The sequence below is a fragment of the Hemiscyllium ocellatum genome, chromosome 32, assembly GCF_020745735.1.
Source record: "Hemiscyllium ocellatum isolate sHemOce1 chromosome 32, sHemOce1.pat.X.cur, whole genome shotgun sequence".
Taxonomy (NCBI): Eukaryota; Metazoa; Chordata; class Chondrichthyes; order Orectolobiformes; family Hemiscylliidae; genus Hemiscyllium; species Hemiscyllium ocellatum.
Genome location: NC_083432.1, coordinates 14251831 through 14276512, shown reverse-complemented (window position 1 = coordinate 14276512; position 24682 = coordinate 14251831). Strand labels below are relative to the sequence as shown.

The 24682-nt window shown below is 42.4% G+C and overlaps 1 protein-coding gene across 1 annotated transcript in view; it reads left to right on the top strand.

The window, feature by feature from the left end:
* LOC132830782 (vesicle-fusing ATPase) overlaps window positions 1–24682 on the top strand; it is a 277011-nt gene that overhangs the window by 68814 nt on the left and 183515 nt on the right. The window contains exons 6-8 of the mRNA XM_060848627.1: window positions 4173–4280; window positions 11508–11583; window positions 14679–14834. Coding sequence (XP_060704610.1) covers window positions 4173–4280; window positions 11508–11583; window positions 14679–14834 — 340 coding nt within the window. The remainder of the gene's footprint in view (window positions 1–4172; window positions 4281–11507; window positions 11584–14678; window positions 14835–24682) is intronic.

The following is a 24682-nucleotide window of genomic DNA, read 5'->3' as shown; positions in this document are numbered from 1 at the left end:
CAAGTCTGGACAAGTCGTGGGGACAGTGCTGAGCTGGAAGTCGGGAACTAGGATGAGGTGGGAGAAGGGGAAATGAGGAAACTGTAGAAGTCCACATTGATGCCCTGGGGTTGAAGTGTTCCGAGGTGGAAGATGAGGCGCTCTTCCTCCAGGCGTCAGGTGGTGAGGGAGCGGCAGTGAAGGAGGCCCAGGACCTCCATGTCCTTGGCAGAGTGGGAGGGGGAGTTGAAATGTTGAGCCACGGGTCGGTGTGGTTGATTGGTGCAGGTGTCCCAGAGATCTTCCCTAAAGTGCTCTGCTAGGAGGCGCTCAGTCTCCCCAATATAGAGGAGACCGCATCGAGAGCAACGGATACAATAAATGATATTAGTGGATGTGCAGGTAAAACTTTGGATGTGGAAGGCTCCTTTAGGGCCTTGCATAGAGGTGAGGGAGGTGGTGTGGGCACAGGTTTTACAGTTCCTGTGGTGGCAGGGGAAAGTGCCAGGATGGGAGGGTGGGTTATAGGGCGGCATGGACCTAACCAGGTGGTCATGGAGGGAACGGTCTTTGCGGAAGGTGGAAAGGAGTGGGGAGGGAAATATATCCCTGGTGGTGGGGTCTTTTTGGAGGTGGCAGAAATGTCGGCGGATGATTTGGTTTATGCGAAGGTTTGTAGGGTGGAAGGTGAGCACCAGGGGCGTTCTGTCCTTGTTACGGTTGGAGGGGTGTGGTCTGAGGGCGGAGGTGCGGGATGTGGAAGAGATGCGTTAGAGGGCATCTTTAACCACGTGGGAAGGGAAATTGCGGTCTCTAAAGAAGGAGGCCATCTGGTGTGTTCTATGGTGAAACTGGTCCTCCTTGGTGCAGATACGGCGGAGGCGGAGGAATTGGGAATATGGGATGGCGTTTTTGCAAGAGGTAGGGTGAGAAGAGGTGTAATCCAGGTAGCTGTGGGAGTTGGTGGGTTTGTAAAAAATGTCATTGTCAAATCAGTCGTCATTAATGGAGATGGAGAGGTCTAGAAAAGGGAGGGAGGTATCAGAGGTAAATTTAAGGTCAAGGTGGAATGTGTTGGTGAAGTTGATGAGTTGCTCAACCTTCTCGCGGGAGCACGAGGTGGCGCCAATGCAGTCAACAAATTAAGCGGAGGAAGAGGTGGGGAGTGGTGCCCGTGTAATTACGGAAGATCAACTGTTCTACGTAGCCAACAAAGAGACAGGCATAGCTGGGGCCCATACGTGTGCCCATGGCTACCCCTTTGGTCTGGAGGAAGTGGGAGGATTCGAAGGAGAAATTGTTAAGGGTGAGGACCATTCGGCCAAACGAATGAGAGTGTCGGTGGAAGGGTACTGTTGGGGACGTCTGGAGAGGAAAAAACGGAGGGCTTGGAGGCCCTGGACATGGCGGATGGAGGTGTAGAGGGATTGGATATCCATGGTGAAGATGAGGCATTGGGGGCCGGGGAAATGGAAGTCTTGGAGGAGATGGAGGGCGTGGGTGATGTCTCGAATGTATGTGGGGAGTTCCTGGACTAGGGCAGATAGGACAGTGTCGAGGTAGGTAGAGATGAGTTCAGTGGGGCAGGAGCATGCTGAGACAATGGGTCGGCCGGGGTGGTCAGGCTTGTGGATCTTGGGAAGGAGGTAGAATCGGGCAGCGTGGGGTTCCCGGCCTATGAGGTTGGAAGCTGTGGGTGGGAGATCTTCTGAGGTGATGAGGTTCTGTATGGTCTGGGAGATGATGGTTTGGTCATGGTCAAGGGGACAGTTGGAAGAGGTGTCCTCGAGTTGGCGTTTGGCTTCAGTGGTTTAGAGGTCAGTGCGCCAGATGACCACTGTGCCCCTTTATCCGCTGGCTTGGTGAGGTTGGGATTGGAGCAGAGGGATTGGAGGGCTGTGCGTTGTGAGGGTGAGAGGTTGGAGTGGGGGAGGGGGATAGACAGGTTGTGGCGGTTAATGTCCCAGTGGCAGTTGGAAATGAAGAGGTCGAGGGCAGGTAATAGGCCAGCGCGGGGTGTCCAGGTGGATGCAGTGTGTTGGAGGTGGGCGAAGGGGTCCTTGGAAGGTGGGTGGGAATCCTGATTGTGAAAGTAAGCTCGGAGGCAGAGGCGACGGAAGAATTGTTCGATGTCATGGCATGTATTCGGGCGCACTGACCTCTACACCAGGGCCTCCAAGCCTTCCGTTTTTTTCCTCTCCAGACGTCCCAACAGTACCCTTCCACCAACACTCTCATTCGTTTGGCCGAACTGGTCCTCACCCTTAACAATTTCTCCTTCGAATCCTCCCACTTCCTCCAGACCAAAGGGGTAGCCATGGGCATACGTATGGGCCCCAGCTATGCCTGTCTCTTTGTTGGCTACGTAGAACAGTTGATCTTCCGTAACTACACCGGCACCACTCCCCACCTCTACCTCCACTACATTGATGACTGCATTGGCGCCACCTCGTGCTCCCGCTAGGAGGTTGAGCAACTCATCAACTTCACCAACACATTCCACCCTGACCTTAAATTTACCTGGACCATCTCTGACACCTCCCTCCCCTTCCTGGACCTCTCCATCTCCATTAATGACGACCGACTTGACACTGACATTTTTTACAAACCCACCGACTCCAACAGCTACCTGGATTACACCTCTTCCCACCCTACCTCTTGCAAAATGCCATCCCATATTCCCAATTCCTCCGCCTCCGCCGTATCTGCTCCCAGGAGGACCAGTTCCACCATAGAACACATGATGACCTCCTTCTTTAGAGACCGCAATTTCCCTTCCCACGTGGTTAAAGATGCCCTCTAATGCATCTCGTCCACATCCCGCACCTCCGCCCTCAGACCCCACCCCTCCAACCGTAACAAGGACAGAACGCCCCTGGTGCTCACCTTCCACCCTACAAACCGTCGCATAAACCAAATCATCCGCAGACATTTCCGCCACTTCCAAACAGGCCCCACCACCAGGGATATATTCCCTCCCCACCCCTTTCCGCCTTCCGCAAAGACTGTTCCATCTGTGACCACCTGGTCAGGTCCACGCCCCCCTATAACCCACCCTCCCATCCTGGCACTTTCTCCTGCCACCGCAGGAACTGTAAAACCTGTGCCCACACCACCTCCCTCACCTCTATGCACGGCCCTAAAGGAGCCTTCCACATCCATCAAAGTTTTACCTGCACATCCACCAATATCATTTATTGTATCCGTTGCTCCCGATGCGGTCTCCTCTATATTGGGGAGACTGGGCGCCTCCTGGCAAAGCGCTTTGGGGAACATCTCTGGAACACCCGCAACAATCAACCACACAGCCCTGTGGCCCAACATTTCAACTCCCCCCTCCCACTCTGCCGGGGACATGGAGGTCCTGGACCTCCTTCACTGCTGCTCCCTCACCATCAGACATCTGGAGGAAGAGCGCCTCATCTTCCGTCTCGCAACACTTCAACCCCAGGGCATCAATGTGGACTTCAACAGTTTCCTCATTTCCCCTTCCCCCACCTCATCCTAGTTCCCGACTTCCAGCTCAGCACTGTCCCCATGACTTGTCCGGACTTGCCCTACCTGCCTCTCTCCTTTTCCACCTATCCACTCCACCCTCTCCTCCCTGACCTATCACCTTCATCCCCTCCCCCACTCACCCATTGTACTCTATGCTACTTTCTCCCCACCCTACCCTCTCTTCTAGCTTATCTCTCCACGCTTCAGGCTCACTGCCTTTATTCCTGATGAAGGGCTTTTGTCCGAAACGTCGATTTCGCTGCTCCTTGAATGCTGCCTGAACTGCTGTGCTCTTCCAGCACCACTAATCCAGAATCTGGTTTCCAGCATCTGCAGTCATTGTTTTTACCTTAATTTGATCTAAGTCAAGGAATAAGTAACCAGTTAATAACCTGCCCATTACTCCTCAGTAACCAGAAATGCGATAATGTTTTTTGGCAATTCATTGAATATATGAAGTTGTGAGGATTCTTGATTGAGATTATGAACTTTGATTGTTTGTTGGCTTTTTAAGGCCATCAATTTATCAACTCCCATGAATAGCTGTTTCTAGATGGTTCTAGTTCTGGGGATATCAAACTAAGCAGCCAGTTTTGAAAGATCACAAAATAAAGCAGCGCATGCAATCTCGGTTTTCAAATTGGCGTTTACCCATGAAGGTGAATAATTCTCCCATTTCTTCCTTTGCTCCATAGCTTGTGTTCAGTTTTAATGACAAGCTTTTTGGATTACTGGTGAAAGATATTGAAGCAATGGACCCCAGCATTCTGAAGGGAGAGCAAGCCTCTGGCAAACGACAGAAGGTAAGGATTTAACATTAATTTTCAACTAAGTTTGTTACGAAAACCATGTTCGTAAAATGTAGTAAAAGTGGATGTGACACAAGAAGATGTCAAACCACATCTATGATTGATTGAGGACGTGGACGCTAGAGCAAACCTTTGTTTGATTTTTGACCCATGACTCTGCAATAACTTGGCTTTTCATTTCATGAATGTAGCTTGACCAGGATGTTTCTGGCATTTTCTGCTTTGTTTTCAGATGTCCGTCATAGGCAATCTTTTGCAAATTTTATCTTGAGTTTTGGTTTTTGGAAACTTCTCCATAAGAGATTAAACTAATTAGCCTTTCATGTTTCACTGCATTATGCACCGTGTTTCAATGTCGACACCTCAAAGGGAGTATTCCAGTATCAATGGCAGGCAGTAATTATAGATGAAGGACATTGCTGGACATAAATGTGGTGTAAATATTGATTGCTACTTAATAGCCTAATCAAATATTTTCTGGTCTCATTGGTGGTTGGCACAAACTATTTTGTTATTGGAGAGAAATTGCAAATGAAGTGGAAAACTGAAGGTGACGAAAGTGGTGAAGCTATGTAGGTCTGTCACACCATCCCAAGAAGCATTTACAGTAGTGGTTTGGGCTTGAGATGGTTGGTTTCTGAAAGCAACATTTTTCATGATAAATGTGATTCCAGTGACAAAAAAGATTCCGTATGCCCCATTGTGTTCGGTTAGCAGCACTCCTTGTCAGAGGCCGACACTCACCTTCAAGTTCTTCTGCCCGTGTTTGCACTGTAACTGTGCTGAGACTGGAGCAGAATGGTGAGTGACAATGAGTACATTATTGGCAATCGATTGCACTTTTACCAATTCCTTGCATTACTTTTGAATCTTAGAGAGAGTCAGGATGTGGGTAGTAGTTTCAGAGCATAAGACATAGAATCAGAAATTAGGCAAATTCAGCCCACCAAATCTGCTCCGCCATTCAATCATGGTTGATAAGTTTCTCAACCCCATTCTCTCTTATTTTCTTCTCATAACCCTTGATCCCCTTGATACTCGAGAATCTATCTATCTCAGTCTTGAGTATACTCAATGACCTGGCCTCCGCAGCCTTCAGTGGCAGTGAATTCCATAGATTCACCACTCTGTGGCTGAAGAAGTTTCTCCTTATCTCTGGTCTAAAAGCTCTTCCCTTTACTCTAAGCCTGTGCCCTTGGATCGTCATTTCTCCTACCAATGGAAACATCTTCCCAACATCCACTCTGTCCATGCCACTTGGTATTCTATTAGATTTAATCAGACCCTCCCCCCCCACAATTCTTCAAAACACCATTGAATATAGGCCCAGAGTCCTTAAAACGTTCCTCATATGTTAAGCTTTTCATTCCTGGGACCATTCTCGTGAACCTCCTCTGAACACGCTCCAAGGTCAGAACATCCTTCCTGAGGAATGGGGGCCAAAACTGCACACAGTACTCCAAATATGGTCTGACCAGGGCCTTAGAGCCTCAGAAGTACGTCCTACTTTTATATTCAAGCCCTATCAAAATAAATGCCATCATTACATTTGCTTTCCTGACGACTGACTCAACCTGTAAGCTTACCTTGAGAAAATCCTGTACTAGTAATACCAACTCTCTTTGCACTTCAAACGTATGAATTTTCTCCCCATTTAGAAAATAGACCTTACCTCTCTTCTTCCTACAAAAGTCATGATTTGGATGTGTCGGTGTTGGACTGAATGTACAAAGTTAAAAATCAAGCAACACTAGGTTATAGTCCAACAGATTTATTTGGAAGTCCTAACATTCGGAGCACTGCTCCTTCATGCGGTGGTTGTGGATGAAAGAGCAGCGCTCTGAAAGCTAGTGTTTCCAAATAAACCTATTTGACTATAACCTGGTGTTGTGTGATTCCTCCATTTCTTTGCCCACTGTCCTAACCTGTCCAAATCCTTCTGCAGTCTCCCCGCCACCTCAATGCTATCTGTCCCGCCACCTATCTTTGTATCATCTGCAAAATTAACTAGAATGCCCTCGGTTTCTTCATCTTGGTCGTTACTGTATAAAGTGAAAAGTTGTGGTCTCAACACTGAACCTTGCGGAACACCACTTGTCGTCATTTGTAATCCTGAGAAAGGACCAATTTATCCTCACTGTCTGCTTTGTGACCAACTGCCAGGCTTCCATCCATGCTCGCACCTTGCCTCTAACACCATGGGCCCTTGTCTTACTCAGTAGCCTCTTGTGTGGTACTTTGTCAAAGGCCTTCTTGAAGTTCAGGTAGATAAAATCCATTGGCTCTCCTTGGTCTAACCTGTTTGTTACCTCCTCAAAGAATTCCAGCAGATTTAGCAGGCATGACCTCCCCTCGATGAAATCATGATGACTTTGGAGTATTTTAACCATACATTTTCAACTATTCACAAATCTCATGGATTCCAGGATCTTGCCCACCATCGAGGTTCGGCTAATTGGTCTGTGATTTTCCATCTTTTGCCTTACTCCTTTTTAAAACTGGTGTCAATTTTCTAGTCCTCTGGGACCCTCCTGATTCTAGCGATTCCTTAAAGATTACTACTAATGCCTCTACTATCTCTTGAGTGTGTGGCCCATTTGATCTTCGTGATTTATCCATCTTCAGGCCATTCAGTTTTTCTAGTATCTTCTCCTTGGTGATGGCTACTATACTCAGGTCTGCCCCTTCACACACTTCAATTTTTGAGATATTACTGGCATGTTCCACAGTGAAGACTGATGTGAAGTAATTATTCAGTTCCCCAGCTTTTTCCTTGTTCCCCACTACGATCTCGCCAGCATCATTTTCCCATGACCCAAATTCCACTTTTGCTTCTCTTTCACCCTTTATATATCTAAAGAAACTCTTAGTCTTCCTTTATATTACTGGCTAGCTTACCCTCCTATTTAATCTTCTCCCTCCTTCTTTCTTTTGTTGCCCTCTGGCCTTTGTCAACTTCCCAATCTTCTGGTTTCCCACTGCCCTTTGCCACATTAAATGCTAAGGGAATATGAACAGCTAGGAGCTAAATTAGCACAACCAAAAAGGTAATAACCTCTGGATTACTACCTGAACCACGAACTACTTGGTGCAGGGTCAATAAGATTAAGCAAGTGAATGTGTGGCTGAAAAGATTGGTGTGGGAGAAATGGGTTTGAATTCATGGGATATTGACACTTGTACTGGAGACGAAGGGACCTGCTCCAGTGGGATGGTCTTCATCTGAACTGTGCCAGGAGCAGAGTCTGAGTGAATCCCTTAATTAGGCCTGTGGACCGAGCTTAAAATTAACTGAAAGGGTGGGGTGGGTTCAATGATAGGAGAAATTAGAAAACTCAAGCTAAATGAGGAGGTAGGAGTGCTGTTTTGCTCTTTATGCTATCCCTGACTTCCCTAGTCAGACATGGTTGTCTCACCCTGCCTGTACCATGCTTCTTTTTCTTAGAGATGAATCTCTGCCTGGCTTTCTCCCAGAAACCCCTGCCATTGCTGTTCCATTGTTTTCCTGTCAGGCTCCTCTCCCAATCAGTTCTACCCAGCTCCTCCCTCATGTCTCTGAAGTTGCCTTTATTCAGCTGTAATACCGTTACCTCTGATTCTATCTTCTCCCTCTCAAATTGCCGAGTTAATTGAATCGTATTATGATCACTGCCTCCTAAGGAGCTTAAGGTGAAGAAACCATTATCAGGTCTGCCTCATTGCAAAGCACTCAATGCAATATTGCCTATTCCATAGTGGGCTCCACCACAAGCTGCTCCAAACAAAAATCTCGAACATTTCTCTAATTCCTTTTTTTGTTGCAATCCAACCTGCTTTTCCCAGTCCATCTGCATATTCACATCCCCCATGATCATTCTAACTTTGCCTTTCCTTCTCCAGGTGTATCTTGCATTTCAGCTCCTGACTACTGTTTGGAGGCCTGTACATAACTCCAACTATGGATTTTCAACCTTTGTGGTTCCTTAGTTCTGCCCACACAGATTCTATACCAACTGACCCTACTTTGCTTCTTACCATTGATTTGAGATTAGATTACTTACAGATTACTTAGTGTGGAAACAGGCCCTTCAGCCCAACAAGTCCACACCGACCCGCCGAAGTGCAACCCACCCATACCCCTACATTTACCCCTTCACCTAACTCTATAGGCAATTTAGCATGGCCAATTCACCTGACCTGCACATCTTTGGACTGTGGGTGGAAACCGGAGCACCCGGAGGAAACCCACGCAGACATGGGGAGAATGTGCAAACTCCACACAGTCCGTCACCTGAGGCGGGAACTGAACCTGGGTCTCTGGCGCTGTGAGGTACAGTGCTAACCACTGTGCCTTTTCTTACTAGTAAAGCAACCCCACCCCTCTGCCCACCTGCCTATCTTTTCAATAGGATGTCCTTGAATATTCAGCTCCCCGTCCCAAGTCCCTTGCAGCCATGTTTCTGTGGTGCCCACCATGTCATTCCTGCCAATTTCGATCTGTGCCACAAAGTCATTTACCTTATTCCTTATTCTGCGTGCATTCAGATATAACACCTTTAGTCCTGTATTAACTGTCTGTCTTCTCATTGTCATTCATTTGTCCTTGGAGTTTGTTTGCTAACCCTTTCCATACAGTCTGTCCTATTTGTGTCTGTGCTGGAGATGTTAATAACCTCTCCTGAGTTCTGCACTTATAACTCCTTCTGTAGTTTAGGTTTTCTAATTTCCCCATAACTGAAAATGCCCCCTCCAATTAGTTTAAAGGCCTGTCCACAGCCCTAGTTTTGTGATTCAGTAGGACTCTGGTCCCAGCACAGTTCAGATAAAGACCATCCCACAGGAGCAGGTCCCTTCTTCCCCAGTACTGGTGCCAATATTCCATGAATTCAAATTAATTTCTCCCACACCAATCTTTGAGCCACACATTTACCTGCTTCATCCAATTGACCCTGTGCCAACTAGCTCGTCATTCAGGTAATAATCCAGAGATTATTCCCTTTTTGGTTCTGATTCCAATTTAGCTCCTAGCTGTTCATACTCCCTTGGAAGAACCTGTGCCACACTTCTATCTATATTATTGGTATCTACGTTGGCCATGAACATTGGACCTTTCCCCCTCCCACACCAAGTTCCTCTGCATCCCAGATGAGATATCCTGAACCCAAACACCAGGCAGGCAACACAACCTTCGGACGGTTGATCCTGGTCACAGAGAACAGTGTCTGTGCCTCTAACTATACTGTCCCGAATCACCGCAACTTTTTTATTTCCCTCACCCTCCCCCCATTCCAAAAAACTTGAATGGCTCCCTGAACCACAGTGCTGTGGTGAGTCGGCTCATTCTCCCTGCAGTCCCCATTCCTGCCCACGTAGGGAGCAAAACCTGTTGGACAAGAACAGGGGCTGAGGCTCCGACAGCTCTACCTCCTGGATTCGTCTATCTGCTTCACTCACAGCCACACCCTCCTGTCGCTAACCAGTGTTCTTCTTGACTAGCATTACTGTCCTGATTAAATCCATCTAGGAAGGATCAGTTGGACCAATTGAGATCAAGAAGGTTACTTTGATTCCCAGTGTTACTTTGAGGAGCAATGTTACAAATTAGGTCGGTTTTGTCTAGAACTTAGAAAGTTAAGATGTGATCTGATTGAAGTCTTCAAGATATAAACAGGATGAGTCAGTTAAAGATAAACTATTTCCACTTCCTGGGAATTCTAGAACTATGGAGCATAGCCTGAGAATTAGGGCCAGCCCATTCACTAGAGATGTTAGGAAGAACTTGTACATATGAAGGGTGCTTGATCGTGAGGACTGCAGATGCTGGAGATCAGAGTTGAGAATGTGGTGTTGGAAAAGCGCAGCAGTCAAGCAGCATCCAAGGAGAAGGTGAATTGACGTTTTCGGCACAAGCCCTTCATCAGGAAAGGTGGTAGATGTTCACAACTCTTCCAAAAGTGGCAATGATGCTAGTTCAGTTCATTTTAAATCAGTGATTTAAGTAAAAATTATGTGGTTCATTTTAAATCTGAGATTTTCTTTAAACAAAGGTATCAAGGGATGTGGGTAAATGATGGGATATGTGGAGTTATGCCATGATCTCATTGAATGGAGGAATATGTTCAAGAAGCTGAATAGTAGACTATTTCTTTGTTGGTTCCCTAAGCAGCTGCTGTGATTGTCAAACGTGACCTTGATGCCAAAGACTGTCATTGTGCTGAAGACATGCTTCTTGGAAGAATCTGTACAAGTGCTCCTATGATTTTGTTATAAATGAGCATGTGCTCATAGGAGAGTAAATGAATTGTCCTGTTTTTGTAGGCAGAACAAAAATGGGCAATTTTCTACATTGCTGACGAGCTGCCATTGTTGTAACTTGCTGGAACTGCTTGGCAAGAACAACTGCCATTTCAGGTGCATAGTCCTTCACTATAGCGAGGATGATCTTGGTATTCTAAGCCTGTGCTGTGTCCTGTGTGGTCAGCTATTTCTTGATATTGGGCAGAACAAATTGCATTAACTGAAGACCTGAAGAGGAGGCATACAGAGAAAATCAACCATACTCTGCTTCTGACTGACGTTGGTTCTGAATGCATCAACCTCATTGGTTGCTCTCGTGTTGAGCTCTGGTATAATTGAACATGGAGATGTGCTTGGAACATCCTTGACTTGTTGGTTGCTTAATTCCATGAATTCCACTGTTACTATACTGCAAAATACTGAAAGAAGGCAGTGCAAGGTGCACATAACAAATATTGGTCTCATTGTACTCTTAGAATCGACATTTCAGGCATGAGCCTGCCCGAAATGTCGATTCTCCTCCTCTTTGGATGCTGCCTGACCTGCTGCGCTTTTCCAGCTACACGTTTTCAGCTCTGATCTCCAGCATCCGCAGTCCTCACTTTCTCCTCATTGTACTCTTGCCAATTTGAATGGAGCTATGGCCTTTCTTGGCAGTGGTAGGAAACATCAGAGGGAAGAGTCATGCCTGGGTAGATCTCTGCTTTCTGTTTGCTGTTTCCAGATGAGTGGGTGGGAGTGCTTCAGTAGCAGCAGAAAGAATGAGATGGGCACACTTTTTTAATTCTCATTCAATCTACTGCAGATATTGAGCTAGGCAGCCGAAGGAAGATGGGTTTAAATCAATGGAAAAATTGCTAATACTTCTGGTGATATTTTTAGGTTGCATTTCTGTTACAAGATGGCTCTGAGGTCCAACTGATATTTGTTATTTTATTAATCCAGATCGAACTTGGCCTGGCCATAGCCAATTCCCAGGTTATATTTGAAAAGTCTGATAGTTCATCTCTAAATCTCATTGGTGAGTATATGTGAACTTTGTGATTCAATTTTTGCCAGCACCTCAAGCATTAGATGCCCTCAACCTGCACCTGCTCTCCTGTGGCTAATCCTTGCACAAAAACATAGTGTGTTTCAACGGTAAAGGTATTGCCACTGCCTTCAGATCTTAAAATGTATTGTGCAAGAATACATAAGTTTGCACAATGTAGTTAATTAAATTTCTCAAACAGCTGATGTGTTACTCCCATAGTCAATTGCAAAGACTTGTCATAATGAGCTCCATCTTTGTAATCTGGGCTGATTTGAAGGGACATGTATTCATGGACCTATTAGTTTCTCTCTCTCCTTTCCCTTGCACATGTTTTTGCACGTATTTTAGAGGATCTGAGCTTTTCCTAATTGCAGTGCCCCCTCGTCCGCCACCTTCCCAAAAATCTTGGTGCATTTTTCTTCCCAAATGTTACCTTGCCTTCACTTCCTTGAAAAACTGCTAAGGCTAGGTCATGTGAAAATTTCAAAGCTAAGATTAATAAATTGTTATTGGAGTACGATGTAAGGAATATGAAAGCAAGATGATGAGTTAATTAACAGGTCAGTTATGATCTAATTGCTTGAAGGAATAGTCTCAAGTTACTGAATGGCATATGCTCATGTGTTCTGCAAGTCATCCCTGCCCATTTATGAAAACCCACTGTTCAATTAGAACCAGAGTGACATCCATGAATGAAGATAAAATATTAAGGTAAAACAGTGCATTGAGATCACTTGTAATTTTTTTCTCGAGCAGTATTCACTGTGCAAGTCTGTTGATTCATGAACATGATTGCATATGAAAAGTCAGTGGTTGGGAAGATTAGCGGAGATCAGCTGTGGCTTGTTGGAGCAGGTTGAACTTTGTCACTTTATTTTTCTTGAGTAAGCCTATTTATGCAACAGCTGTTGATAACTGAGGTTTGTGTAGTGTGAAATGTAATTTTTCATGGGTTTAATAATTGTATGATGGGAGTGACCCCTCTCCTTGTAAATTCTAGGTGTGTTGCTGCAGCTGCTGTTCATTCACTCATATCATGGTGCTACTATCAGATTTGTGGCTGCTTCCACAAAATTCATCTTCTAAGAAAGGCAGATTTGTGGAGCATGTCAACGGGTGCTTAACTTCGATAATTGTCACGACTGTCTGAAGTCGCTACCATGTTCCCATGACATGCCCCATCTGCTGAATAGCACATTTCGAACTAACATGGTGAGAATGATCCTTGCTAAACAGGTTCAAGAAAGCTTAAGGGGGTCTGTGCAATGAAACTTCACAATTTGGGCCACATTCAATCCCTGATGCAGAGATACACACAATGCTGCACATTTTCCCAGCAGTGTCCCTTGCATGGATCAATGGCAATCTTAAATTCTTTAAATTAAAATACTTTAAATTCAACTATGAAGAGGGATTTTTATTCACTTAATATGTAGTAACTGCTCTGTGGAGTTTCATGCAATGTACACATGAGGTTTGCACCTGTTGAAGTGATAATTGGTAGACAAATATCAAAATCATTGTCTTGGAGTTTCTGGCCTAAGTACAATCACAAGTAATATTTGGTATAGATAGTCTCTTTTGCAAATTATAAGCTTGACTGTCACCTGTGTCAGCCTTTTATATGCAAAGGGTATCTGTAGCTTTTAAGTAGTTGCATTTTTCACTTTTGTTTTGACTATGAACAATTTGCCCCTTCTCCCAGACTTTATTTTGTTCCATTCTCAAAGACATTGAATCCAACATGGCTGTAGTTTTCTGGATGTCTGCATGGCTTTTCACAGGTCTGGACTTCTGAATGTTGGTGGTCTTTTTGATCATGGAGAATGTTGCATCCAAGACTGATCCTGTCTTCATGATACATCTAAATGAATTCACTTTTCAGTGGAGTTACTATATCGTGACATGAATGGAAAATGTGAATGAATGATTGATTTTTTTTTGTCCACTCCCTAGCCCTGGGCTACCAAATCGTATTGCAGTATCTTGGCACTTTCTGAGCTTGAGATGAGCTAATTTATCACAGGCCCATGGTAGAAACTTGAGGCATACTAAATTGAATGGCTCAGTTTCAGATTTGGCGAGCTTTGAGTTTAAAAAAAAATGCATGGATTGTATTCACTGGTCAGAGGGGCAGAAACCAGAGAACTAAAAACTTAAGAGAAATGGTAAGGGACCTAAGCAAGAGTTAGGAGAATTTTCTTTTCACATAGTGAGTCATGATCTGGATTTAACTGCTTGAAAGGGTGTTGGAAGTAGATTTGATAGTAATTTTCAGAGAAATTGGATATAAACTTCAAAGAAAAATTAATAGGTAAGAATTAAGATGAGGGATTAATTGAATACATTTCAACGACTGGGCACAGACATGATGGTCTCCTATGAAGTAGCTAACTTGGACTTAATTTGTATCTTTGTTATTTTGTGATTGCTTTCTTTGTGTAAAATGTATCGAAACAATGAATGTTAACTAATAGCATGACAACAAGTGTTGAAATTTGCTGTGTTTTTGGAATACTTTTTGCAAAATGTTATTCTAAAGAATGTGGGTGATGTCATTTAATGCCTGTGTCTTGTTGCCATACAGAAGTGTAATGACTGAGTGGCTTACTAGATCATTTACGTTGGAATGGCAACTTTCAATTCTCTGAATGGCATTGGCTTTTATGACCATTTTGGTTTTTACTGGTACAAGCTTTTCATTTTTTAAAATTTAAAAAAATAACTGATTTCAATTTCTTAAAATACCATTGTTGGCTTTATATTTGCAATCTGGGGATTATTGGTCCAGGTGTGTGGATTGCTAACTCATCCAATATGGGATCAAATTTGTATAAATCACATTGCATGCATAAATGCAAAGAAAGTCAAGTATAACTTTGTTCTTTAGTCTTTTAATTAATGGATTATTTTGAAATGTTTTAGTGAAGCTTTAAGTCACAAAAACAGTCACGCAAATTGAAATGGGTGGCCTGATCAACTACAATGGTTGTAATTGTGTTGCAATCCTGTGCATAACCATTAGGTGGCGACAAATTTATGTTTGGGTAAGTCATGTCTTTTTGCATTTTTTGTTTAAAAAGGTAAATCTAAAACCAAACAAGGAAGACAGTCCATCATTAACCCAGACTGGAACTTTGAGAAAATGGGAATTGGTGGCCTTGACAAAGAGTTTTCCGATATTTTTCGCCGAGCATTTGCTTCCAGAGTGTTTCCTGTAGACCTTGTGGAACAGATGGGTGAGTGCTGCACACAGTAATCCACTAAGACCAGAAAGGCATGTTGATTTAAACATTTGCGAGACTTAATACATTTTTATTCATAAATTCATCTTTCTTTATCCAGGTATTCATTGCTCAATCAGATCCACCCCTAACCACCGCCCCCCCCCCAATATTAGTTTGACTTGTTAATTTCCTTCTTGATCATACAACTTGTTGTTATGAGGTCTCTTGTTAGGTGCAAGGTAATGATTGAGTTGCTGTCATCTCTGGCCCCTTTCAAAGTATCTCTGATAGATTAGTGGGTGGTGCTGTTTCAGTGAAATGAACTGATGGCTCTGTTGTTCTTGTCATCCTCCTCCTTTCCCTGTTCACAAAATATTTTCTGAAGCTGGTCAACTTTGAGCTCTTGTTTTCAAATGAAATTTGATAGAACCTCAATCTTTACTGATGTGCAGTGCCCAGGAATGTGACACACCACCTCTGAAGTAACTGCTGTCGAATGCTACATTCCTTACTTTGTTTTTTTCCTTTATAAACAAAAATCTAAGATATAGCCTTGTAAAAGGAAACCTTTCCAGTCATCTAATTGCCCAGATTTCTCCTGTGAAGTGTTCATTGATCTTAATTTGGGCTATCAGTATTCTGAGCCAATTTTAGACAGTCAGCCTCTGATTAGTGCACCGGGAGTGGTTTAAAACACAGGGAATGCCATTTAGTTGCAGTCTGGATAAGCAGATCATTTTAAGGTGGTTATGCTTTTTTGTGGGCTAAGTAGAGAGTAATTATTTTCTCTGGTGGGGGAGCTTTGGAACTGGGAGCCTTATTGGATCAAATGGTCTGTTTTGTGCTGTACATTGAGAGTAAGAATATTGGATAGTAAATAGCCAAGGCATCGATGATTTAATAAAAAGCCCTACGCCAAATGTAACTTCTGAGTCAGAGGTACAGCATGGAAACAGCAACCTGTCCACGCCGACCAGGTATCCCAACCCAATCTAGTCCCACCTGCCAGCACCCGGCCCACATCCCTCCAAACCCTTCCTATTCATATACCCATCCAAATGCCTCTTAAATGCTGCAATTGTACCAGCCTCCTCCACATCCTCTGGCAGCTCATTCCATACACATACCACCCTCTGCATGAAAAAGTTGCCCCTTGGGTTCCTTTTATATCTTTCCCCTCTCACCTTAAACCTTATGCCCTCTAGTTCTGGACTCCCCGACCCTAGGGAAAAGACTGTCTGTTTATCCTATCCATGCCCCTCATAATTTTGTAAACCTCTAAGGTCCAAATGAGACTTCACTGTTTATAAGTTCAGCCAGTTCTCACAAGGATAAGGCCAATCAAATGTTCACCAGTTTAACATTGTTGATTTCTTTTTTGTTTTGTGTGTTTGCAGAGAGGAGGGAGCTAGGGAGAGCGGGGGAGGAGGAGTGGATGGGACAGTTGGTGGTGATTGAATTAGATTGCTACTTTTTCTGCACTCTTTTTTTCACTTTCTATCCTTCCTGAAAGGTCTGATTGCTCTGCTGCGTTGTGGTCAGATTGCACAGGTCACACACCTGCTTTAGTGGGTGAGGCTCTGCTCAGTGAAGATTAGTAGCATCTGACAGCAAACCTCCCAGGTCCAAGCAGTGATCACCAGCGCACCTGGCTTATCACCTGAACTTCGAAGTTCCCAACAGCTTGTTGTACAGAAGTAAAAGATGAAATGGTAACCTTTAATGTGCCAGCTTCGAAAGGCCATCTAAATTCTGATAACATTTAATTTAGCACAAAGCTTAACTTTCCAGCACTATGGGGTAGTTTCTGGAATTGGCTGTCAAATATTCAGATGATTTCATTACTAGGACTAGTTTGACATATCCTGAGTGTGCTGTCAGCATTTTCTGGCCTGGCTCCAGGTTCGTGACTGTCTATGCAGCTGTGTACTCATTTCATTAGCAGTAAAAGGAGCATGTGTGTGTGTGTTTCCAAAAATGTCGTTTTAATGTTTTTTAGCCCCTCCCTTTGTCTGAATCTGCTCATTCTCACTGACTTAGAGTATATTTCCAAGACCTCATCCTTATGCTTAACATAATTTTTGGTACTAAGTCTCTTTTAAGTAGTTCATGTGCAAATATATTTATTTAATATGCTGTATGCCAATAGAATAGTAAAGTTGAGGGATTTATTGTAATCCTTTAAATCCTGGTCTAGAACCTCTGCACTACATCACATAATGCAACAGGATTGACATTTGTTTGGCTATCTGGGGAAATTCATTTTTTCTTAGGAGTAAAACATGCACCTAAGTATTCATGATTTGAAGTGCATTTTTGTTCTCTTTTTCTTTTTATAGACAAATTCTCCTTCACTTCTCCCTTCTTACTCTGTGAATGTCCTAACTCTTGCAGGGGGTGCAATTTTTAATCACTGCTGTACATAGGAGTGATGTCTGCATGTTTTCCAGATCAGATGACAGTGTAAAGGTCCAATGCTGTCCCTGCAGATGACCATTGCTGGCAAGTGTCATTGGATATAGGATACCGAAGCCACTGCTATGCTCATCCAACTCTGCCCCCACCCCATCCCATTCCCAAATAAAAGAACAAAGTCAGCTTGTAACAACAATGGTTTTAATACAAACCTAGAGGCTGGCTTTGTGTCAGGGTGTCAACTGTAGTTTCTAGCTTGTCGCCTTGGCCTGCATTGCTTAGCATAACAAAGGATGGTGTTTTTTACATGTTGAGGTATTGAAGAGCTGATGAAATCTTTGCTCAGCTGCAAGAGTGTTCATCTCTGAACAATTTAGTCACAAGATAAAGATGAATGAGCTTCTGTGATCAGTTAAATATTCTTTAATTCTGCCTATATTTATCTTCAGTTCAACAAAAACTTATTTATTGGGTACAATTTAGATGAAGTGATGATTGAAGAATTATTATCTAAGATGAGTTAAAATGAAATGCTCTGAAAAGATTTACACATGGCAGTAGCAGATTCAGATACCATGTATCAGGGCTCAATGGAGATCAGCATTTGTAAGGATTCAATAAATGGGCTTCCAACTTGTTTAAAAGTGAAATAGAAAATCTGATAGGATTATGGAGTGAGAAGCAGAATTAACATTTGCATTGAATGTGACTTTTCTTCTTCGTTGAAGACCTAGCTTCAGTTCAGAAGAAGCCTTATTTGACTTGAAACTTTGATCATGTATCTCTGGTCACAGATGCTGCCAGAACTCCTACATTTTTCCAGCACTTTGTTGTTATCCCAGCTTTCTTGTGTTGTCAGGTTGTAGCAGATAAGGGCCATATGTTGTCATTGCTGTCTGAGTCATCTGATACTTTAGTTCTAAAGATTGAAGCATCTTTTGTAGACCTCCATACACTTTGTGATGGGAAGAAGACCAAGTAAATGAGGGTTGTTAAGGTGCTGACTTGTGGTTGATTCATCAAACTAAGGCCCCATGTTCCCCTGCCAATCAATATCAAAAGCACCATGTTGATATTTAGAAGATCCTGTTTTTTGGGCAGTGTCACTGAAACCAGCTGCCAAATCATTATTACTGTTTATGGAATCATGCTGTTCACAAATTGACAATCCAGTTGCAAAAATCATTCTTTGAAAATGCTCCATTGGCTGTGAAGGACTTCTCAGTATCCTGAGGTTTTGAAAGGAAGTGCAAATCTGTTTTGTTTTCTTTCCTTCCCTATGCCTACATTTTACAGTGCCCCATGTTTGTTTCTCAGTTCCTCTCACGTTATTCCAGATTCTTCAAATTTTATATATGTAAAACTAGAAGTAAAAAATCAGCTAAACTTTCTGTTCATGATCACTCATTATAACACTGGAAAGATTGAATCAGGATCTCTGGTCCCATTCACTGTAGTTTTGGCAATGAAACACACTTGTAGAATGGTCTGTCAGATTTCATCATCAGTTAAACTACCAACTGTTTTCTGAGAAAGTGTTGCACAATAAGACATAGGAAGTCAATTTGGAGGGAGAAAATTAAACTTGATGCTTTTTGCAACAGAGTATACGATCTTTCTCAGTTGTTGGGTGACTGGATGAGAGAGGTTTCCAAGATTTGAGAAGATTGTAGGTTGTAGGTTTACTATGGATCTAGGTTTACTCACTGAGCTGGAAGGTTCCAATGAAATTGAGTTGCCAATACTTTAAACTAATTAGCACCAGTTAGCTAAAAACAAATGTATAATAATTCTTTCAAAACTTTTGTTCATGCTTTCATTGAGAGAAACTTTGTCAGCACCTTTATATAGGAATAGCCTGCTATCAAATTAGCATTAATTACTAAAGTACTTGGCATTTTTCTTGTCAGCTGATACATTTTTCAGTACTTTGGCAAATTGTCAATATTAGTCAGCCATGGCATTCGAAGTGTTGAAGCAGCAGTTGTTTTTACTGTTGATTTTCTGTATAATCTTTATAAATTGATTTATTAGCAGTGCTCTGCATTCTCCCGTTAACCATTGAACTAACATGGAGAGTTTTTTAGTAGCTCTCCTTCCATGCACAACAGTTAGAAGAAATTCTGTTGCATTATTATGCTTACCAGATTACTGTCATGGTGCATCAGTTAACCTAGATGCAGTGGCATTGATAGTGTCTGAGTAATATTTATCTTGCCATAATCCCAAGTAATTACCCCAAAACATCTTGTAGAATTAAACTGACCTGTGCAGCTCCACAATAGGCCACGTTTCTCGTTGAGCCCCTGCTAAATTAAACCTTGGGATAAGTATTTTAAAATGCTGGGAATGTAAACTGGTTCCACCTTCAGTCCTATTCTAATATTGCTGACAACCTAGGCTTTGGAAGAGACTTTGTGAAATGATTAGTATTATGGATCAAATATGCTGCTGTTAACTCAAAGCTGCACCATTCAACTTGCTTTAACTTATTAGGAGTGCACTAAGAAGAACTTGCATCTGCAAGAAGCTTTTCGTGACCCAGGATGAAGCCCTAAAATGTTTCCGTACATTAAATGCCTCTGAATTGCAGTTATGGTTGTAATGTGGTAGTCAGTTTGTGTGCAGCAAAGATCCCACACACATAATAAGTAAGATGGCAGCAGGAGTAAGCTTATTCAGCTCCTCAAACCTGCTCCACCATTCAAGATTATGGTTGATTTATCTCTGTGCTAAATTCTTGTTTTGTGCTAACTCATCATAACCCTCAGCTCTCGAATATTTCGAAAACAAATCTACCACCCCTTAGAATACTTTCATTGGTTTAGCCTCCACAACACTCCAGGATTGAGAATTTCTGACTTTCACTATCCTCTGGAAAATAAAACTTCCTTTCCATCTCAGTTTTAAATGATTGTCCCTTATTCTGTAACTGTTTCCTAGTTTGAGATTCTGTCATGAGTGGAAATATCTTCATCTTCTTAACACACACTGTGAAGTCAGAATTCTGTATATGTTTCAATAAGATCACCACTCATTCTTCTGAACTAAAATGAATAAAGTCAAAGCCTGTTTTACCATTCTTATAAATCAACCCCTTCAGCCTGGTGAATCTGCACGCAATGCTAATATATTCTTTCTTAAATGGGGACTAAAACTGTACACTGCGCTCCAGGTGCAGCTTCACTAACACCCTGTACATTTATAGCAAGACTTGCTTATTTTCAAACTCTGGCCCTTAGCAATAAAGACCAAAGTTCTATTTACCTTTTTAATTTCTTTCTGCACCTGTGTGCTAATGTTTTGTTTTCAAGCAAAAGAATACCCAAATCCCTCTGTGTTTCACTTTGTTTAGAGCTTGCCCGTTTTATCTAGTAGTTTATCTTTTAATTCTTCTGACCTAAAAGCAAGACATCTCACTTTTTCAATTTAAACTCTACCTGCCATGTTTTTTTCTCCATCCCTCAACCTATCTATGTCCTCTTGCACATTCCTTATGTCCTTAGTACAGCATATCCCTACCTATTTTTATATTGTCAGCAAATCTGGGTGTACAATCATGTAATCTGGAGGATCTGCTTCTCGTGATTTTGATTAATCTTAACCATAACACGATGGAGATCTCCCTTGCTGGCCTGGTGATCCATGATCTGCGTTATGATTCAGTACCTATTTATTTAGCTTAATTGGTTCTTTTTTGTCCCCCCCCAAGCCATTGCAGTTGCATGCAGGTACCTAACTTGGTTCACATAGACCGCCCCTAGGCATGATGGAGGCTACTCTTTCATTCGCTGTCCCTTTTCCCTTCTCTAATTGGTCACCTCCATTAATGAAGTACAAGTAACTGTTGAGAAATCAAGATTGTGTTTCTCTTCCAATGGTTGTGCAGCCTTCATGCAAGAAAAGTGATGTAAAATACACTTGGATCAGTGCTGTGCCTTTCTAAGTTTTGGATAACTTTTCCATTCTTGAAAATGATTATTGTCAGCACCTTAACATATGTTTAAAATTGACAGGAGAAAACAAAAGCCACTCAGCAGCACATATACACCCAAACCCACACACTTCTAATACAACTTTCCCATGCTTTGTTTCTTTGGCATCACAACTAATCTTAAACGTGTACTAAGATTCTGGGCTTAGTTTATATTTCTATTTGACATGCTAACTTGAGAACAGGTAATTCAATAGCTGGTAAGCATAAAATTTTAAGTTATATCATAAAGAGAAGTGAGGTGCAATGTAGCTGCAGCCAGCTATAGTGGAGTCAAGAAAAATGTGGACATGCAGCAATTGTAGAAGCAGAGAGCGCTCAGGTTTGTGGGATATGAAAATCAAAAAGAACTTAAAAAATCAAGGCATGCTCACATTATTGAGTACAAGGTGGCCAGTATTAACAATGAAAAGTAGACCAATGTGTTGAATAGCTCCAAGAATTGAAAGCATTGTGGGAAAGCAAAGAATTAGTCTATTCTGTTTGAAGGAATTTTTATGATTTTAGTACAGTGGCCACATATACCCAATGGGGAGTTTTAAACTTGAGAGATATCTTCGACTGGCAATTAACACTACATGAATGTGCAGTGCAGTTTCTGGAAAGCTGAATGTTCAAGTGACTAGTTTTCATTGCTGGTCTTTAAGAAATTAATTGGTGATACGGCAAGCACATAAAGCAGCCTTCTAGAATTGAAAGTTTAATCAAGCTTCTGTTGTTGATATCAATGAAAGTTAGAAATTAAATTTAACTGGGAAAGTCCACTGAAACGTTTCTGGGGAAGGTAGGATGAGTATTTAGCATGAGTTTTATGTACGATTCTGTTCTGAATTTAAGATCCGTTCTGCTTAAAGTATCATATGCATTCAAAATTCAATTAATATGTTGTCCTAATTATTCTGCAAACCATAAATTTGTGTATCTCAGTTTTTCAAACCTTTCCTACCGGTGAAAACGTATTGTTGTTGAGCTCCTCCATCACTTGGATTTATTGTTGAAAACCATGATCAGTTTCAAATTGTGCATTGTGGTGCCATAATTGCCAATGTGGGATTGACTGTTTCACGATGTCTCGTTTAGATGCAGTCTGTCAACATGCCTTAGCTGGGAGTTAAGCATTATTATATCTTTGAACTTCACTCATCGCCCAATCCTCCTTCATACACACTTTCCCTATATACAAAAGGGATCAAATTGCCACTTAGTGCTTAGTAATGGCTTGTGCCTGACACTAATTTGGCAGGACTGGTCTGATTTTGTTTCTTGTTCATCTCTGTGTAAAATTAGCTAATATGACTGCAGTCGTGACTCTTATTGTGGCTAGATAGTCATCCAGGGTTTATCCATTGTCAAGGATTTCTGAACCTTAATTGCAGTGACTTGAAGGGGCCAGGATATTGCAGACTAGATAGAATAAAATCACTGCTGTGCTCTTCTCATTAGCCAAGATGCCCCTTTTTATTAATGGATTAAAAGCTCTGCCTGGGATAGAGTTGAACCATTTCAACCATTGTGGTCAAGTAGAGATTTTCTAACTCACAACAGTCTGGCTACTGTTTTAATATATGGATTAGTTTGACAATAAAATACCTTTCACAAACTAAGAATATAGATAAATTCCTTTCACCTTCAGGTGTTTTTTTTTTAATCAACCTGTTCAAAAATGTTAGGATGCAATTTCAGAACAAGTGGGACTTGAACCCAGGCCTTCACAAGAACCCTGCTCCTAATCTGTACATTTACATAAACAACTATCACAATTCACTAAACATCAGATAGCGTACTCAGCACACTGCAACATGAATGAATGCACGGAGGTAAAAACTCATGTATAAGCTGCCAGTTTGTTTCCAGTATTTGATTTGCTAAATTTGTCTAATATATACATTGAAACACACTAGAAAGTTCTTGTGTCGGATTTCCCCATAAGTAAGAATGTGTTAGACCATAAGACATAGGAGCAGAAATTAGGCCATTCAGCCCTTTAAAGTCTGCTCCGCCATTCAATCATGGCTGATAAGATTCTCAACCCCATTCTCCCGCTTTGTTCCTGTAACCCTTGATCCCCATGATACTCAAGAGCCTATTTATCTCTGTCTTAAATAGTCTGAGTGACCTGGCCTCCACATCCTTCTATGGCAATGAATTCCATAAATTCACCACTCTCTGGCTGAAGAAGTTTCTCCTTATCTCCATTTTCAAAGACCTTCCCTTTGTGGCTATGCCCTTGGGTCCTAGTCTGTCCTACCAATAGAAACATCTTCCCAACATCTACTCTGTCCAGGCCATTCAGTATTCTGTATGTTTCAATTAGATCCCCCCTTATCCTCCTAACTCCATCTAGTATAGACCCAGAGTCCTCAAATGATCCTCCTATGTTAAGCTTTTCAATCCCGGGACCATTCTTGTTAACCTTCTCTCGACACTCTCCAAGGCCAGAACATCCTCCTTGAGATATGGGGCCCAGATGCACAGTACTCCAAATATGGTCTGATCAGAGCCTTATGGTGCTTCAGAAGTACATCCCTGCTTTTATATTCAAGTTCCTTCAAAATAAATGCCATCACTGCATTTGCCTTCCTAACTAAACTAGAATCAGAGAGTTCTGGAGGACTGGAAAATCACTAACATGAAAGCCTTGTTCATAGAGGGAGTAAGGCAAAAGAAGGAAAGTTACAGACCGATTAGCCTGACCTTGATTCTGGGGAAGATCCTGGAATCCATTGTGAGGAATAAGACTTGAGAATACTTGGAAATGTCTGGTAAAATAGGGCAAAGTTAGCATGTTTACCTTGAGAGAATGCTGGGCTAGAAGTCACAAATCTCTTTCACTGAAGACTTCTGATTTTTCTCCCCATTTAGAAAATAGTCCATGCCTCTATTCTTCCTATCAAAGTGCATTACCTTTCACTTTCCCACTTTGTACTCCATCTGCCACTACTTTGACCACTCTCCTCACTTTTCCAAATCCTTTTCCAGCCTCCCCAACTCCTCAATGCTACTTGTCCCTCTATCTATCTTTGTATCATCAGCAAACTTAGCCAGAATGCTCTAAGTTCCTTCATCTAGATTGTTACAGTATACAGTGAAAGGTTATGGTCCCAATACTGAGCTTTGTGGAACACCACTTATCACCGGCTGTCATCCTGAGAAAGACCCTTTTATCACCACTGTCTGCTTTCTACCAGGCAGCCAAGCTTCTACCCATGCTAGCACCTTGCCTCTGACACCATGGGCCCTAACTTTACTCAATAGCCTCCCGTGCAGCACCTTGTCAAAGGACTTCTTGAAGTCCGAGTAGATAACATTTATTGGCTCTCCTTGGTCTAACCTGCTTGTTCTTTCCCTAAAGAATTCTAGCAGATTTGTCAGGCATGATCTCCCCTTGATGAAACCATGCTGACTTTGCTCTATTTTACCATACATTTCCAAATATTCACAAGTCTCATCC